Raw genomic sequence first — 19,071 nt, 5'->3', positions numbered from 1 at the left:
AAATAATGTTTAAAATCCACAATTTTGCACAGCTGGGGACATTTAAGTTGATAGTATTTCAAAAAATCCTTAAACATCAATATTTTCTGTCAAAATTATTTTTTTAAAATCAAGTTCTTCCAAGCTTAGAGATGCAGCAGCATCAAGGTGCCTCCCACCCAGCAAATCCTAGAGCTCTGATTACTAATAGCTGGGCTAGGTGGCCATGGCACTATAGGACCTGACCAGACCAAGACACATCAGGGCATCAGCAGAGTGGGCAGTGACAAGCAGCAGAAGCAGTAACAGCCAGTGGTAGAGGCCTCACTCCCCCATTTGAGGTGTACCCCTTGGATTCTGGGACTTCACTGACCTCAGACAACATACCATGAGTGAGATGCAGCAGAGGAAAAGGGAGAGTGGCAAGTTAAAGGGAAGTAATTAAACTTTCACAACGCAAGGTGGGAAATTGAGGCGAATGACTACTGCTCAAGATATTGTGGGGCGGTTGTTTTCCCTGTCGTTTGAATACTTTTCAATCATTGTTGCTGTATTCCCTTTCCCCTTAATGGAAGCTTTGTTGTTGTTGTTATATACAGGCTCAGTGCTTGCAGGTGGAGAAGTTTTGCCTAGAGGTACACTGGGGAGGTATTTAGTTTTCTCAGATTTCTCCGTGGGGGCGCAAGCCAATTTTGTTTTGTAATTTTAACAGGAGCCCTTAGATATGAGCCTGACCTTTGTACTGCTGACACCACCTGTCAGAAGGGTTACACAAAGAAACAGTGACATATCAGTGCATCCAGTGCCAATATGGTGAAATGTGAAGTTACAAATCATTATGGTTATTTAAATTGGGCAGCAGGGGTAAAGGACTTGTATGGACAATAATATATCATGGTGCTAAGAACACCTTCCTCTGTAGCTCAGGGTTGCCCTCTTATGGGAGTTGTTTCCCAGCTATCTTTCTGGGGCTGACCCTTTAAAATTGGCAGAGCCAATGGCCTTAAGTTGGCCATTTTGTTGCTGACCATAGCTTTCCCTTTTCCAGCTGGTAAGTATCTATCTGCTGTGGTTTCCATTCCTTATTCTTGAGGAACTGGTGCAGTTTCACATGAATGTAATCACCAGGGTGGCTAGGTGCCAAATTTCTGTTGTACTAATTATATAGCTTTAATTTATGAATGCAAGAGTAATGCTATTTAAAACTTTTTTTGTTTGACTGGTTTATGAATACTCTTACTTAATAATATCTAAAATCTGGTGGGTTCCCAGCACAGAAAAATGCTGTAAATGACTGACTTGTTCCTAACATCATAGGCATCAACTCTGTGGGTGCTCTGGGGCTGGAGAACCCACCAGCAGCCCCTCTATCAGCTCCGGTGGGCCCCATGGATCAGCACCTCCCTCTCCCTCCCTGAGCCTCCTGCATGCTGCGAAACAGTTGGTGGGGAGGAGCGAGGACTTGGTCTGCTGGGGGTGGGGAGTGAAGTGGGGTGGGAAGAGGTGGGGTGAGGACTGGGAAGGGGTGGGAGGAGGGGAGGTGGGAAGAGGCAGGGCAGGGTGGTGCCTCGGGTGAGGGGTGGACTGGGGGCAGCAGGGCCGGCTTTAGGAAGTGCAGGGCCCAATTCAAACAGTTTTGACAGGGCCCTGGCAGGTATGACTTAAAAAATGAAAAACATATAAAAAAACACGTGGGGCTTGTATTCATCGGCTGGTGCTCTGAGTCTTTGGCGGCACTTCGGCGGTGGGTCCTTCACTCGCTCCAGGTCTTTAGCGGCACTGAAGGACCCGCTCCCGAAGTGTCGCCGAAGACCCAGAGTAAGCGAAGGACCCGCCACTGAAGTGCTGTCGAAGACCCGGAGAGAGTGGAGGACCTGCTGCCGAAGTGCCGCTGAAGACCCAAAGCGCCGCCCGGTGAGTAAAAATTCAAAAGGCGCCTCTAGCCAGGGAAGGGATTCTCACCGGGCGCGGGGCCCGATTCAGGAGAATTGGTGGAATAGGCCTAAAGCTGTCCCTGGGGGGCAGGGCCTGAGGCAGAGCTGGGGGTGAGCACCCAGCGGCACATTGTAAAGTTGGTGTCTGGCTGACATCTCTCGATAAGTTTCTTCTTTGTTTTTGTTATCTAGTTTGTCCTTCAGATAACTTTTTTTGTTTCTTGTTGGTATTAATTTTGTGTATGCAGATTTTCACTTGATTAATACATAATATATTTGTATAGAAGTAACCCTGATCATCACTGATAAAGTTCCCAAATGACACAAAAATTGAGGGAGTGGTAAACAATTAAGAGGACAGGCTGCTGATTCAGTGTGAGCTCAGCCACTTGTTAAACTGGGCACAAGCAAACAATATGAGTTTTAATACTGATATGTAAATGTGTACATCTAGGAACAAAAAAGGAGGACTCTCTCCTGAGAAGCAGTTACTCTGAAAAAGATTTGGGGGTTATGGTGGATAATCAGGTAACATGAGCTCCTGCTGTGATACTGTGGCCTAAAGAGCTAATGCAGTTAGAGATTCATAAACAGGAGAATCTCAAGTAGGAGTTGAAAGATTATTTTACCTCTGTATTTGGCAGTGGTGTGTCTACTATTGAAATACTGTGTTCTATTCTGGTGTCCTTAATTCAATAAGGTTGTTGATAAATGGAAGAGGGTTTAGAGAAAAGTCATGAGTATGATTAAAGGATTTGAAAACATGCCTTATAAGTAATTGAGTCTGTCTGCATGGGGAGCAAATATTCTATAATGGTCTCTTCAGGGTAGAGAAAAGGGTAAAAGATGATCCAGTGGCTGCCAGTTGAAACTAGACAAACTCAGACTGGAAGAAAGGTGTAAATTAACAGTGAGAGTAATTAACCAATGGTAGACTCTTCATCACTGACAATTTTAAAATCAAGAGATGAGATGCTTTTCTTAAAGGATATGCTCTTATTTTGGAGGAATTCTACAGCCTGTGTTTTACAGGAGGTCAGACTAGATGATCACAATGATCTCTTGGGCACGGAATTTGTGAATCAAGTTTGTAGCCTGGACCATCTATTTTCCTTGCCCCACGCATCTGGTCTGTATCTAAATCTTGACACTTTTTCCTCAAGATCTCTGAGATCTACACAAAAGTAGTTGTGCATGCATTTTGTACCTGGACTTCAGGTCTTCATATTTGAAATTTTTGAAAATTTAACACTTTTGGCTAAGTAGAGCAGTGAGGATTTAGCTGTGCAACTTTCTTTTATTCTCACTGGAAGCTGCATGATTAGACTATGGCAGCTCTTTGAAAATATAGCCTTTTAAAGAGTATCAGAGGGGTAGCCGTGTTAGTCTGGATCTGTAAAAGCAGCGAAGAGTCCTGTGGCACCTTATGGACTAACAGACGTATTGAAGCATGAGCTTTCGTGGGTGAATACCCACTTCATCGGATGCACTTTTAAAGAGTTTAATCCTGCATTATGTTATGCAGATAGAAATAATGTGTAATGGAAAATGGGCTACCGTACTTATGCAGCCACAGATATAACTGCAGACTGTGAGTCAGAAGAGGAGATCAAACCTTACATGGGGAGAAAGGGGTTCATCCCATGTACCAGTATGTATAGAATATTGTCTTTACTGAATATGATCTTTAAGATCTGACCTTTTCTCTCAGTTACTGGAGCTGAAGCTCTCGTTCAGGCCTTCCTCTTCAGTTTTTGCAACCCACATCACTCTTTCAGTCTGTACAAAATGCAGCTGCCAAATTCATCTTCCTTTCAGATCTCTCTGACCATATCAATTACCACCCTCACACACTCTTAAATTCTTCTGTCTCCTCTACCACTTCAGTTTAAGCTTGGTTCCACCCCCTCCCTACCTATCCATCCTTTCTCTTCTTGTGTTAACCCCCAACCCCCTGGATCCAAAAATTATACCTATACACAGGGAATGTCCTTCCTGAACTGATTCACAAGGTCACTATCCCCTTTTCCCCCAAATCCCTCTGAAAGCCCTACTTCTACCATGACACCTACAAAAAAATCAGACTAATAGTGGCGAAGTAGAGAGGCCATTGGGGATAGTTTTTTAATTCTTTTTTAAATTATATCAAGTAGCCTCAAGACATGGTCAATAACCACCTTGATATCTACTTGTTTGTTATATCCCTTTCCCCTATCCTTTGTGTGTCTGCCTGTCTTTGGGAACATGCCAGCCTGCCATTGTTCATACATTGTAGGTGCTACCTGAAACAAACTAATAATAATTGCTCTTTGTTGGCAAGGAAGCTATGTAATTTCTGCTTTTGAGCCTATCGTAGCAAATCAGTTACTAATCACTCTTTGTCAAGCTGAGCCATATTCATCCCTAGCTGCTCATAGATGAAAAGTTCCACATATCTCAGTGCTAATCCCTGAGCTGCCCAGTCTTCTTGCAGTGAGTTTTGTTCATCCTTGATTTTACCTTGCTCATTTACTTGATATTATTGTATCTAAATTGTAAAGACTGTCTCTTAAAATCACCCATTTCTTTTGAAAAAATAGGCCAAACCATTCATAAATTCTGCAGAAAACCTGCCCAATCCTTCTGGCTTTGGCTGTTGCCCTCAGGGTTTATCTAGCTAAAGTTAACAGCAGGTGATTGACATATGCGAGGGACATATGCTTTTTTGTTTAAAATATTATGTTTGCTGTTGAAGAAAAAAACCCAGAATACTTAATGTTGTTGTTTTAGTTAAATAAAACAATTTAAATGTCTGTCTGGTGATGTTTTCCTCCTAATACAGCATGGCAAGAATATCCTCCAAATATTAATGATTAACCTGCTGAACTGGAGATAGCTCACCTCCCAATGACTTCATAAATATTTGCTTCAATTATCTTTGGTAAATGAAATAACCAAACAATCATTCATTTTCTGATATAGCTATAAAACTAATCTGAAAAGTTTTCAAAATAAATCACTGTTTAAAAATGTATAGTGTGTTCCTTCTAAAAATGAAACCTACATCTATCTCTGAGTTCTGAAGAATATGTATTAAGGTTATAACAACCAACAGGAACGCACATTTTATGTAGAAAACCATGATTAAATTGAGTCTTCCTGATTAGTGATTTAAATCATGATTAAAATCAAATCCACCCTGCCCACTGTGCTCTTGCCCCTGGCCCCTTCGTTCCCCAGGGGGGCCCACAAATATGTTTGGTGCTGGGCTCACAAAAAGTTAATCTGGACCTGCCTCATGTCAGCCTCATGGTCCTGATTTCCCATCAGTCCTTCCCCTTCCTTTTGGTACTGGGAACTAGCTAATCAAAAAAACTACTAAGTTTTAGTAAGGGGCCAACAGTCCCCTTAAATTAGCCCTAGAACGATAAAGGTTTTTTTCCCTATAAACTGAAAAGAGGTTACCTCGGGTCAACTAGGGACACCTGCAGGGGTGGCTCTAGCTTTTTTGCTGCCCCAAGCACTGCAGGCAGGCTGCCTTCGGCGGCGCGCCTGCGGGGGGTCCACTGATCCTGTGGATTCGGTGGCTTGCCTGCAGGAGGTCCGCTGGTCCCGCGTCTTCAGCGTACCTGCCGCCGAATTACTGCCGAATCCATGGGACCAGCAGACCTCCCGCAGGCAAGCCGCCGAAGGTAGCCTGACTCTCCATCCTCACACCAATCGGCAGGGCGCCCCCCACAGCTTGCTGCCCCAGGCATGCACTTGGAGCACTGGTGCCTGGAGCCACCGCTGGACACCTGTGTCCAATTAAGTGCTGCCTGGGACCTTTAAAATCTTATCTCCTGGGGGAGTGAAAGAGGAGAAACAATCTGCTGCAGGGCTAGTAACAACAGGGAAAAAGGCTTCTCCGGAGCAGGGCTGGCCTTACCATGAGGCGAACTGAGGCGGCCGCCTCAGATGGCAGACTGTGAGCGGGGGGGCACCACTAGGACCCAGTGTAGAAAATTGTGTCTGCTGCTGGTGCATATGTATTCTCTCTGCTCTAGATGCACAGAGATGGTGGAGTGCTGTGCTGGAGGAAGGAGGGTACAAGAGAAATAACAGACAGGCAGGAGAAAAGGGGAGCGGGAATAACAGAAATCGGCAGGCGCTGCAGGAAGAGAGAGGAGGAGGAGCCTCTTATGTACCTCTCTAGCACCCCCCAGGAGCCTGGACTGATTAACACCAGCTTCTCAGGGAGCTTCCTGTTTTCTGCTGCTTCCCTGAACCCACTTGAGGAGAACAGGCAGTCAACTGAAGTAGTAGGAGCCAGTTAGGCCCTTAAGACACTGATATCTTCCCTCATTCAGGCCCTGCTACCAGCCTGCTTATTTGTCCCCTTCAATTGAGTGAGAGCCACTATAGCTGGCACAGAACAGCATTCATGAGTGAAAGAAGAAAATGCCCCTCTGAGGCAGCATTCAGAAAAAGAAAGAAAGCAAAGGAAGCTTTTCTATCTAAGCAGGAAGGATCCCTCCTGAGATACATAGACACAAATGTTCATGGTGAGCCTTCTGGCCCCAGTGAGGATGTGAGTGGTGAGGAGATGCCTGATCTTCCAGTTAGTCAGAGTGCAGGTGACCTGGCAGCTACTGCAGCATCCATATCTCCATCTCAAATGGATGTAAACATGCACATTCCTGAAGAAAAGTGTAGATCTGAGAAGAGTGTGGTGGAGGTGCAAGAAACAGCAGCTGCTGAGTTTAGTTCCTTAAGTCTAGATCAGGGGTCAGCAACCTTTCAGAAGTGGTGTGCCGAGTCTTCATTTATTCACTCTAATTAAAGGTTTCGTGTGCCAGTAATACATTTTAATGTTTTAGAAGGTCTCTTTCTATGTCTATAATATATAACTAAACTATTGTTGTATGTAAAGTAAATAAGGTTTTAAAAATGTTTAAGAAGCTTCATTTAAAATGAAATTAAAAGGCAGAGCCGCCAGGACCCAGGCAGTGTGAGTGCCACTGAAAATCAGCTCGCATGCTGCCTTTGGCACCTGTGCCATAGGTTGCCTACCCCTGGTCTAGATGATCCAAGACTGTGGACTCACTTAAGCAGTAGCCTGAGGGACTTCCTTGTACTGCATGGGCCACATCAAGTGAAAAACTTCATGTTCCCCAAAGACAATGAAAATAGAAGTTTCCATCCAACACATTACTGGCGTGAAATCCCCAATGGTGACCAAGTGGCGAGGCCATGGCTTATGTACTCAAAACCCCAGAATGCTGCATACTGTTTTTGTTGCAAACTCTTCCAGTCTAATGTTCTGTGGTGTTTAGATGTTGCTTGTAATTATTAGAACTGGGAGCACTGGCTGTTGGGAGTCTGAAAGGACAGGAAACCGAAAGGAGGGGGGAGGAGTTGAGGAGGCACAGTGAGAGTTACAGAGGGTGCAGCAGCAGCTTGGTAAAGAGGTTTCCACAATAAAGTCCTATTGAAGTTTGTTAGTACCTTGCCTGGTTGATACGTGTTCCAGCCACATTGGGTTCTACAGGAACAAAGGACAGGAAAAATCTGGCTAGAAATCTGGCATGCCATGAGAAGGCAGCAAATCACCAGAGAACATCCCATAGGTGGAAAGAGCTCGAGATGAGGCTAAGGTTAAAGGCCACCACAGATGATCAGCATCAGAAGAAGATTGCATCAGAGTCTCTTTGGGGGAGGGATAGCTCAGTGGTTTGAGCATTGGCCTGCTAAACCCAGGGTTGTGATCTGGGGCAAAAATTGGTCCTGCTAGTGAAGGCAGGGGGCTGGACTCGATGACCTTTCAAGGTCCCTTCCAGTTCTAGGAGATTGGTATATCTCCAATTATTACCTTTTATTACCTCTTTACTGGCAAAATATTCTGAAAAGGCTTGTTGCCATTGTGAGAATGCTTGCTATCCAAAACCTAGCACTGCATGGCACTTCAGATCAGCTGTATGTGCCAAACAATGGAAACTTCCTTAAAATTGTGGAGCTGATGGCTGAGTTTGATGCTGTCCTCCAGGAGCATCTAAGAAGAGTCACCACCCAAGAAATGTACACACACCACTACCTTGGAAAAACAATTCAAAATGAGATCATACAGTTACTGACAACAAAAGTCAAATAGAAGGTTCTGGCAGATCTGAAGTCAGCAAGATAATACTCTGTTATTTTGGACTGCACGCCTGACATCAGCCATATGGAACAAATGACTTTAATGGTGCATTTTGTAACAACAACAGAACCTAGTGAAAATGTCCCAGCAATGGTGACTGTCAGAGAGCATTTTCTAGAATTTATTGACATTGATGATACTACAGGAGCTGGTATGACAAATGTGCTTCTTAAAAAGCTGGAAGATACGGGAATTGCGGTAGCTGACATGAGAGGTCAGGGCTACGATAATGGTGCCACCATGAGAGGAAAGAACAGAGGAGTGCAGACACAGATTCGAGAGTTAAACCCTCGAGCTTTTTTTGTCCCATGCAGTTCTCATTCATTGAACTTGGTGGTCAGTGATGCAGCATCAGCTTCTAGTGAAGTGCTAAGCCCAGCATGATGGAGGAGATGCCCTGTCATAACAGCCAAATGCAAAGTTACATGTCTAGGAACAAAGAATGCAGGCCATAACTACAGAGTGGGACGCTGTATCCTGGAGAGCAGTGACTCTGAAAAGGATTTAGGCATCACCATGGACTAGCAACTAAACATGAACTCCCAGTGTGACGCTGTGGCAAAAAGGGCTAAAGTGATCCTTTGATATACAGTAACTCCTCACTTAACATTGTATGTTCCTGAAAAATGCGACTTTAAGTGAAACGATGTTACGTGAATCCAATTTCCCCATAAGAATTAATGTAAATGAGGGGATTAGGTTCCAGGGAAAAAAAATTCACCAGACAAAAGACTATACACACACACACACCACACACACACACCCACACACACACACACACAGAGTATAAGTTTTAAACAAACAATTTGATACTGGTACACAGTGATGATGATTGTGAAGCTTGGTTGAAGTGGAGGAGTCAGAGGGTGAGATATTTCCCAGGGAATGCCTTACTGCTAAATGATGAACTAGCAATTGACTAAGCCCTCAAGGGTTAACTCTCACACTCTACAAGGCAGCAGGAATGGAGGGAGGGGAGATACACCATGTGTGTGAGTTAGAGAGAGAGAGATGCACATTTCCCCTTCAAGGACACGGACCCTACTCTTAAGTACACTGCCTTGTTAATTAGATCAGCTTGCTGAGACCGCAGCTGCTGCCAGCAAGCTCCCTCCATCCTGAGCCCTGTCGTATGTCCCCTCTGCTCTATGGAAGATGGGGTAAGCAGGGTGCAGGAGCAGGGGGGAGGGGGAAATCCTGACATTAGCCCCCCTCTTTCTCCCCTCCCCCCCGCACAGCAAGCAGAAGTCTCTGGGAGCAGCTCCAAGGCAGAGGGCAGGAGCAGCACATGGCAGTGGGGGGAAGGACAGCTGAACTGCTGGCAATTGGTAGCCTGCTGGGCTGCTGCAGCATAGGAAGCTTAGGGGAGTGGGGAGCTAGTAGGGGGGCTGCCAGTCCACCCTGGTTCCAAGCCCTCCACCAGCCAGCTGCAATGGGCTGCTCTTCCTGCAAGCAGTGGACTAAGCAGGCGGCTGCCAAACGATGTTAGAAGGGAGCATTACACAACTTTAAATGAGCATGTTCTCTAATTGATCAGCAACGAAACAACGTTAACTGGATCGACTTTAAGTGAGGAGTTACTGTATAAACAGGAGAGTTGTGAGTCTAGAGGGTTTTTTTTCCCTTTATATATAGCGTTGGGGAGACAGATATACTTCATATTGTTTAAAAAGAATGTTGGAAAAATTGGAAAGGATGCAGAAAACAAACACAAAAATGATTCAAGGGCTGGAAAAAATGTCTTGCAGTGAGAGACTTAAACTAAACACATTAAGCCGGGGTGGCCAACCTGTGGCTCCGGAGCCACATGCGGCTCTTCAGAAGTCAACATGTGGCTCCTTGCATAGGCACCGACTCCAGGGCTGGAGCAACAGGTGCTGACTTTCCAATGCTCACTGTTCAACCCCTGCCTCTGCCACAGGCCCTGCCCCCACTTCATCCCTCCCCCCAAGGCCCTCTCCCTTCCCGCCCCCTTCCCCAAGCCTGCCGCGCCCTCGCTCTTCTCCTTGCCCCCAGAGCCTCCTGCATGTTGCGTGAGGTAGAGGGATGGAAGGGAGGCGCTGATCAGCGGGGCGGCTGGCAGGCAGGGTGTGGGAGCTGATGGGGGGCTGCTGACGTATTACTGTGGCTCTTTGGCAATGTACATTGGCAAATTCTGGCTCCTTCTCAGGCTCAGGTTGGCCACCTCTGATTAAGCTCTTTATCAAAACAAATATTGAGGGTGACTTGATTACAGTGTATGAGTACCTTTTATGGAGAGAAAATACCAGGTGCTAATGGACTCTTTAACCTCGCAGAGAAAGGTTAAAGGGTGGAACCAAAGAACCACAGGGTGGAAATTAAAGCAAGACAAATTCAAACTAGAAAAAAGGCACTTCACACTTGTACCAGTGAGGCTGATTAACCGTTAGAACAAACTACCAAGGGAAGTGGTGAGGCTCCATCTCTTGAAATCTTAAAATCAAAACTGGGCTGCCCTTCTGGAAGATATGCTTTAGCCAAACAAGTTACTGGGCTCACTACTGGAGTAAATGAATGAACTTACTTGGCCTGTGATATACAGGAGGTCAGAATAAATTATCCCCTCTGTCTCTAAATCAATGACTCTCAACCTTTCCAGACGACTGTACCCCTTTCAGGAGTCTGATTTGTCTTGGGTACCTCCAAGTTTCACCTCACTCAAAAACTACTTGATTACAAAATCAGACATAAAAATACAAAAGTGTCCCAGCACACTAGTACTGAATAATTGCTCACTTTCTCATTTTACCATATAAATAAATCAACTGGAATATAAATATTTACTTACATTTTAGTGTATAGTATATAGAGCAGTCATATGAAATTTTAGTTTGTACTGACTTTGTTAGTGTTTTTTATGTAACCTATTGTAAAACTAGGCAAATATGTAGATGAGTTGATATAACCTCTGGAAGATCTCTGCGTACCCCCAAGGGTATGCATACCCCTGATTGAGAACCACTACTCTATATGACTGAGAGAGAGACTAGTTTCCGAAAAGCCACTTTATTTATCAAAGGCTAGTTTTCTACTAGATGTTATACTTAATCCTTTTTGTGAGTGCATTGTAAAGAAAGTCTAAATTTTGCTTCAGCTCCCAAGAATCGGGGTTATGGCTGCAATGTTGTCTCTATTTAAAAGAGGGAAACAAAGCATACAATTAAATATATTTAAAAGCCTTTGAAATGTTTTTAGTTCCCCTCCTTTTTAATTTAGTATCTTTAGTATCTTTATTCTGGCACAAAAATGAAAAGGCTAAAGGAATTGGAGCTCTGTTTCACTCGCCATACCGATCTGTGTTGTGAATACATGTCATTTCTCCTGTAAAAACAAAGAATGTTTGCTTCTTTCGAAGGAGTGTGTTGCACTTTTGACGGAGAGAACAGAAACACATTTTGACCACCTGATGGCAGCACCTCACCATGCGCGGTCCAGTCTCAATTATACTGCATTTGAAAGATCTGTGTACTAAATTCACATATACTCCATGAGTAACAGACCAGTGAAGACTGGATGTAACTCCTATTGACTTCTATAAGTCTTACCTCAATAGGGGCTAAGTGAATACATTAGAATCAGGTGCATAGTTGATAGTTTGTTTTCTTCTTCAGGGTCAGTCAAGAACAGGGATCAGCACCCTGGCAGGCCAGGCTGATTTGTTTACCTGCCACATTGCAGGTTCGGCCGATTGCAGCTCCCACTGGCTGCGGTTTGCCGCTCCAAGCCAATGGGGGCAGCGGGAAGCGGTGGCCAGCACATCCCTTGGCCTGGAGTGGCGTCGGCAGGTTCAGCCGTGGTTTGCAGCAGGTAAACAAACCGAACCGGCCCACCCCACCAGGGTGTTTATCCTGGAGGGCCGCGGGCCAAAGGTTGCCGATCCCTGGTCCAGAACATTGGAACTCTCCTGAATTGGGAGATATGATCATAGAAATAGATAAGAGAAATTAGGCACTAGACCAGACGTTTCAAGGGACAACTTGATCTGAATCTTTCTGGTATGCTACCTGTAGCGCTCTTACCTGCTGCCAACAGGTTCCTGTATTAACGTTTATTATTATTCCCTCCTTGCTCACAAAATACAAAACTAGCAGAGTCATATTCTTTCAATCATTTGTTCTTCCATAAAGTATTTCAGAACTATTGCATGTTGTTGTTGTTTTGTTAAAACTGTATATAAATCGATCACTTTTATGAGTGGAATGATAATACTTAGCTCTTAGATAGCACTTTTCATCAGTAGATCGCAAAGCACTTCACAATGTTTAATATATCACAACATCCCAGTGAGATAGAGAAGTGCTGTCATCCTCATTTTATACATGAGAAACTGAAGCACAGAGGGGCTACGTGATTTGCCCAATGTATAATTTTCTCCTGTTCTTTTAACTGTAGCCAACTAAAATAAATACTGTAGCACATTATGAAAATATAATAACGCTTAGTTCTTGTCCCATTGTGACCAAATGCACCCCTGCATTCACACCCTGCACACTATTGTAATAATCTTTGTACAAAATATGCCTTGTGAGGTAGAATTTGAAAACCAACTCACTGGTCAATAACAACATGGTGAAATATGTGTAGCAACGTTATATGTAAAGCTATGAACATAAGCTGAAATTATGACTACACTGTGTTTACTGGGCAAGTTTACCAGAGAACCTGTTTCTCAAAGATAAAGGACAAACTGGTGCCTCTAGCCAGATGTCCTCAAAATTGATGGACCACAACCAGTCAAGCGGCCATCCTTTGGCAATAAAGGGAGGCAGGAACAAATAAATCTGCATTTTAGCAAACAACAACATGGAACCTCTTTCACCATGGGGCTCCATGCCTCCTTCCTCACAGTGGGAAGGAACTTTATCTAGAGGTAGGAAAATGCATTGCAAAGAATGACTGGACTATAAAAATGAGGTGCAAGAACACCTCAGAGTGTCTCTCTTTCTTTCTCTTTCTTTCTTTCACCTAAGAAAATAAAGGAACCAGAATGTGGGAGGGGTTCTGACCTGAGAATTTGGTCAGTCCTGTTGCTGGGATCATGTGGTAAGGATTTTACTATAAGCCAAGTCTAGCTTGTTAAATTCAGCTACTAGAAAGTGTTTTATCGTCTTTTCTCATGTAACCATTTCTGACTTTAATGTCTTAGATTTTAAGTGAATACAAGTATATCTCTTTGTAGTTAAATAAACTTGCCTTATTTTTAATCAAAGCTAATCCAGTGCTCTGTGTAAACCGAACTGTTTAGTGGCTCTGATTAAAGTAGCAGACTGTTGAATACCGACCCCCTTTCAATGGCAAGAGACCTATAATAGCTGAACTGTCCTGGAGAGTGCAGAACACACATTTGGGGGAAAATCCAAGACTGGGACTGTGTTGGGATCACCCAGCAGGTAGTAACCAAGGCTGTGGGAAGCCAGGGTGTGGCTGGTGTTTTGCTGACAGGCTGCTGGGGCAGAGTTGCTGGACCACATCTATAGCTGTACACAGAGACCCAGGGGGGGACTTGCATGCAGGTAGGCTCTTTATGGAAGCTACCACAGCAAAGCACTGTGAGGCACCGAAGGTTGCAGGGCAGGTGATAACAAAACCCCTCATTGGTCTGGATTGCATCTGGAAATGTGCCAACCATAACTCTCAATGTTTTCAGCACTTCATGAAAGCCCAGTGAACATATCTGTATCATCCTCATTTTTCATGGCTGTGGTACCAGATTCTCTCCTGTAGCAAGATACTTTTGGCACAGGGAGAGGTGGCCATCAGGCAGCTGATTAGACTCTTGGATTCTCAAGTTGCTTCAGCTCTGACATAAATAAATAACTTAGGACACTTGTCTATGATTCCTATGGGAGCATGTGGCAGCTAAGAGTTGTCATAGAACTCTGCTCCACCCCTTCCTTCCATGTCAAGCTTCCTCTGCCCCCCCCCCCCCTACACACTGTGTTCCCATGTACAGGAGGTGGCAGGTTGGCATACAGGCCAGCTCTGCTGGCTTTACACCCAGCTTACACTGAGGCAGCTGGCCAGCTGCAGCTGGATTGCATCCCCTTTAAGTTGCTTGACTGACTCAAAAGGGTCAGAACTGGTGTTGCGAATGCCTTTGCAACCTATGACAGAGAGCTGATGTAATTTGCTAAAGATCAAACAGCAAATCAGTAGTGGAGCTGAAATCAGATCTCAGAACTTTAATACTCTCAACCCCAACTTAGCTCCTGTAAAGTATTCTGCTTCCCTAAACATAAACCTAGAGATCAGGGGTTCTCAAATCTTTACCTAGTGTGAGCCACATCTTATAAATATTTCCCCTCTCTTTTGTGATTGCATAATGTCCCAGTGACAACTAAAGCAAACCTTTGTTTATGTGTGGAAAATAACATTAGAGATAGTACTTACATATTTTAGCTGCAGTAAGTGTGGTGTTCCTCTTAAAGTTGATCATACTGTCTCCTTTTGCTCTCCCCTTAGTCTCTGAAAACAAAAAGAGCCAGTAACATGTGACCAGACAGCTCTTCAGAGACTGCTAGCAACTGCTCTGTGGACCACAGGTTGGGAACCCTAATTATAGATACTCTATGTAAATGTTATACAGCTGGATTTTGAGTGAGAAGCAACTGAACAGAGGGTGAAAAACAGGAAATAAATGATATTTAGGGACAGAGCCGGATTAGGGGTTTGTGGGGTCCTGGGCCAGAGCAAGCGGGGTCCCTTCCCGCCACTTCTACCTGCAATAGCCCCGCTCTGCCCTCCCTGGCAGGAACCCCACCCGGCAGACGGAGTGGGGCAAGCCCCCGTACCCCAACCCTGCTCTCCGGCAGGAGCACCGAGTGGAGCAGATTGGGGCATAAGGGTGCCCCAATTGGCCAGGTCCCTGTTGGCCCAGTGGCTAATCCACCACTGTTTAGGGATTTTGAGTTAACCTAATCTTCATGCTTGTTGTGGCTCACAGAAGAGTTCTCTTTTTCATTCTGGTATGGGGACAGGGATGAAATCTGACTTGGTGCAGCTCTAAAAAGACAGTCTTAACTCTTTCTCCAGAGGTTAACTATGACGTTGTCTATGCTGGCATATTGAACCATGCTAGATGTGACTGGGTTAAAACCAGGGCCGGCTCCAGGCACCAGCATTCCAAGCTGGTGCTTGGGGCGGCATTCTGCAAGGGGCAGGAGTCCCTGTTGTTTTGCCCCCAAGCAGTGTGCCGAATTGCCGCCGCGGAGGGCGGGGGCAGTCCGTGTGGCCTTAGAGCGGCAGGCGCGTTTCCACGGTGAGGGCAATTCCGTGGCAGCTTCTATGTTTAGCTGTCCGGGGTGGCTTCAGCTAAACACAGAAGCTGCCACCGAATTGCCGCCGCGGCGGAAACGCGCCTGCCGCCCTAAGGGCACATGGACTGCCCCTGCTGCCCACAGCGGCAATTTGGCGCGCTGGTTGGGGCGGCGAAAACTGTAGAGTCGGCCCTGGCTAAAACAACATGATTTTACCTAGCACACTGTCTCTACAGAATTCTATTCTAACTGCATCCACACCGGCTGTGGTTCAGAGCCCTGTTTGTAGCAATGCATTCCAAATCTTCTGAGGAGCTGTCCTATAGTACCACAGGTGTGGATGGCAAATGCTGCTTACAGTGCCTAGCACCAAACGTGAACTCCTTCATGTTGCATTGCATTCTAGGAGAAATATTAATAAAACCAGTGTTATAGCCATGGGTGGTGGGTATAATAGGCAAGGGAAGACATTGCATCCCCTAGCACAGCCGTCCCTGCTGCCTGACACCTGGGCCATGGTGCCTCCCCGCCTTTTCCCCTCCCTGCTCTGACCCTTCCCCCAGGCTCCCATGGCTTGCTGCTGCTGCCTGGAGTCTTTCTCCTGTCCTCTCCTCCATCCCACCCCTTCTCCCCTTGGAGGGTGTGTGTGTGTGTGTGTGTGTGTGTGTGTGTGTGTGTGTGTGTGAGACAGTGACAGTGACAGTGACAGTGACAGACGGGCAGTGAGGAGGTGAGTGGAGGGGATCCCTGGGTAACTTTACACAGTGAAAAAGCCTTCCAGAGACCTAGTAGCAGAGATCACTGAAACTGTTAAAGAGCCATTAAGTGGTAATGAAGCCATTTAACAGGCATTTGCCAATGCCCAGGAAGTCATTGGCCACATTCAGCTGGCTTTTATATTGTAGAAAAATGTGTTATTGGGGTTAAAAACAGTTTCCAAATGATGATCCTTCAGTTACTCTCTGTACCCAGAAGAAGGAACTGCTAACCTGGCTCAAGGAGGCCCTGACATAGCCAGTGAGTTTATTTCTTGATCTAGTCATTTTATTCCACCCCAGTTTAAGTAAACGAGTCTGGCAGGGAATTCTGTGCAAGAAAGGTGATTAAACTACTGCCTTAGTGCAGGCTGTCAATGACAAGCACTTCTTGAAAAAGAGAGATGAGGCTGCAGGTTGGCGCAGGTAGCCTGGCTTTTCATCTCTATACAGCACACACCGAATCCCTGCCATTCAGAGGAGAATCTATCTGGCAATTGAGCTACACCTGTTGCCTGTTCAGTTCCCTTGGGGAATGTTATTAATGCTTTAAGGTGAAAAGGGGAGAGGGTTTGGGGGGGGCAGCAGCAGGGTGAGGAGGCAAGTGGTGAGCCAGCTGCACAGAGAAAGGGTCTGGCAGGGGTGGAGGTGAGGAGGCAAGCAGCAGGCAGGGGAGGAGGTGCATGGAGGGGGAACTCAGGACAGGGGAAGAGGTGAGTGGTGAGTCAGCAGTGGGTGGGGTGTGGTGGGGGCAGGGTCTGGGGCAGAGCAGGGGTGGAGTGTGGGTGGGGCTGTGGGCGGAAGAGGCAGGACAAGGAGCTCACCTCCCACAGAGGAAGTTTCATCCACCACCACCCATGGTTATAGCGGATATTTGGGCTTGAACACACTGATCTGCATTTGTTGTTGTTCAAGAGCTGTTAAATACAGAACGTCAGGTTCTGTCTCTTTTTAAATGAAAGTGTCTGGTCAGTTTGTCACAACATAATCATTTAGTACATCATTCTGTACTTTATACAGTATAATGTGTTAACAGCATATTATTTCAGAGTAGCAGCTGTGTTAGTCTGTATCCGCAAAAAGAACAGGAGTACTTGTGGCACCTTATGCTCAAATAAATTTGTTAGTCTCTAAGGTGCCACATGTACTCCTGTTCTTTTTGCATCATATTATTGTAAACAAACTTAGTAACTATCCCTGCAAAGCATTCAAGATTTTCCTGGAAGACTCTCTACAACATAGATTGTATAGTACAATGTAACTTCAATCTTGCATTTAAATAATATATCAGTGCAGTCGCTCCCTTATGGACTGGTTGGCCATATTTTATTCCTTTACAAGCACACATCAAAGAACCAGGAAAGACATCTTATATACTTGAAAGTATTGAGGCATTAGGTCAAGAGCTGCCTTCATTCACCTAAGAAGTGAAGGTATTAGCTATACCCAGACTGTCTGCAGTGCTTTAAATTGGTGTTTAGTGTATTTATATACATATTGTATATGTCTTAAGTTCTAGTGTAAGAATATTTAGTAGAAAAAAAATTAAGCATGTGTAACTATTTGATACAAAATTATTTTAAGTTAACTATCCTGTAACCAGAGTATTTTATTCAGAGTTCCAAACTTATGGAGTCTGATGACTAGTTGAAAGCCAGCACCTACACCTCTCAGCAGCAGCAGCCACACATGAAATTGACAAAAGGGGAATAAGGGGGTCTAACAACCCATGTTTTGGCTGCTGCTGTTCCCATCAAAATGGACAATGCTTTGAAATAACAGCAGCATTTCTTGCTCTTCCTCCCCTGCTCCCTAAAACTGGAGGCAGTCATTATTTTAAAGCACTTTACCAAACTTTGCCTGATCGGATATCTTGTCTACATTGAAACAGCAGTCAGGAGCTGTAGAGATTCTTGCAGAGGACTCTGGAAGACTTGTCTAGATTTCATCTGCAAGAAGCTGGGCGTGGATGCAGGGGCGGCTCTACAAATTTGGCCGCCCCAAGCAGTCATGCCCGGGAGGCGCCCCCGAGCCGCGGGAGCAGCGGACCTCCCGCGGGCATGACTGCGGAAGGTCCGCTGGTCGCGCGGCTCGGCTGGACCTGCCGCAGCTGCGGGCGGTTCGCTGGTCCTGCGGCTCCGGTTGAGCTGCCGCAGACATGCCTGCGGGAGGTCCAGCCGAGCCGCGGGACCAGCGAACCTTCCGCAGTCATGCCTGCGGGAGGTCCGCTGCTCCCGGGGCTCCGGTGGACCTCCCGCAGGCATGACTGCGGCAGGTCCGCCGGCCCAGCCTGCCGCCCCCCCGGGAAAGGGCCGCCCCAGGCGGGTGCTTGCACCGCTGGGCTCTGGAGCCGGCCCTGCGTGGATGACCGTGGATCTCTGGACAAATTGCCTTGTTTTGTTCATTCTCTCTGAAGCACCTGAGATCGGCCACTGCCAGAAGACAGGATACTGGGTGAGATGGATCATTAGTCTCATCCAATAGGCCCTTCTTGTGTTGCCTTGTGGTTGTTGGCTTAGTATTGTAAGTGCCAGTCTTCAAACAGTACCCATTGCCTGTCCAGAAATGCCTTCCTTAAAGAGCTATTCCCCAGTAATATAAGCTCAGATTTAGGTTTTAACAAAATAATGGAGAAGGAGAGAGGAAATCTTGTTCACAAGATGTAATATTAATAGAAATATTTTCATTTAAAACCCTATTTTTATAAACTTAAACATTGTTTTAAAACACAACTATCAACATGCCAGTGTCTCTTTAACTCTACATAGGCAGCTATCTAAGAGAAAATGGCATTCCTACCCTACCATCGCTTTTCTGGTTTGCAAAGCATAATGATTGGACTCATCTGAGAGAATGCAAATTAACTAACACACCCCAGTACCTCTGGCTAGAGCAGAACACTGCAGTATCAGAAGGTTTGCTAGTCCCCCAGCTGCACCATACATAATTCACACTCTGCAGACCCCTCT

General features: G+C 45.5%; 1 protein-coding gene across 1 annotated transcript in view; it reads right to left on the bottom strand.

The window, feature by feature from the left end:
* MTRES1 (mitochondrial transcription rescue factor 1) overlaps window positions 1–19,071 on the bottom strand; it is a 30,334-nt gene extending 11,263 nt beyond the window's left edge. The window contains exons 1-2 of the mRNA XM_045008926.1: window positions 18,984–19,071; window positions 14,482–14,556 (exon numbers count right to left, since the gene is read on the bottom strand). Coding sequence (XP_044864861.1) covers window positions 14,482–14,556; window positions 18,984–19,047 — 139 coding nt within the window. The 5' untranslated portion in view covers window positions 19,048–19,071. The remainder of the gene's footprint in view (window positions 1–14,481; window positions 14,557–18,983) is intronic.

This window comes from Mauremys mutica, chromosome 3 (assembly GCF_020497125.1).
Source record: "Mauremys mutica isolate MM-2020 ecotype Southern chromosome 3, ASM2049712v1, whole genome shotgun sequence".
Classification (NCBI taxonomy): domain Eukaryota; kingdom Metazoa; phylum Chordata; order Testudines; family Geoemydidae; genus Mauremys; species Mauremys mutica.
Note: the sequence above shows the minus strand (reverse complement) of the source record. Positions and strands in the feature narration are given on the sequence as shown.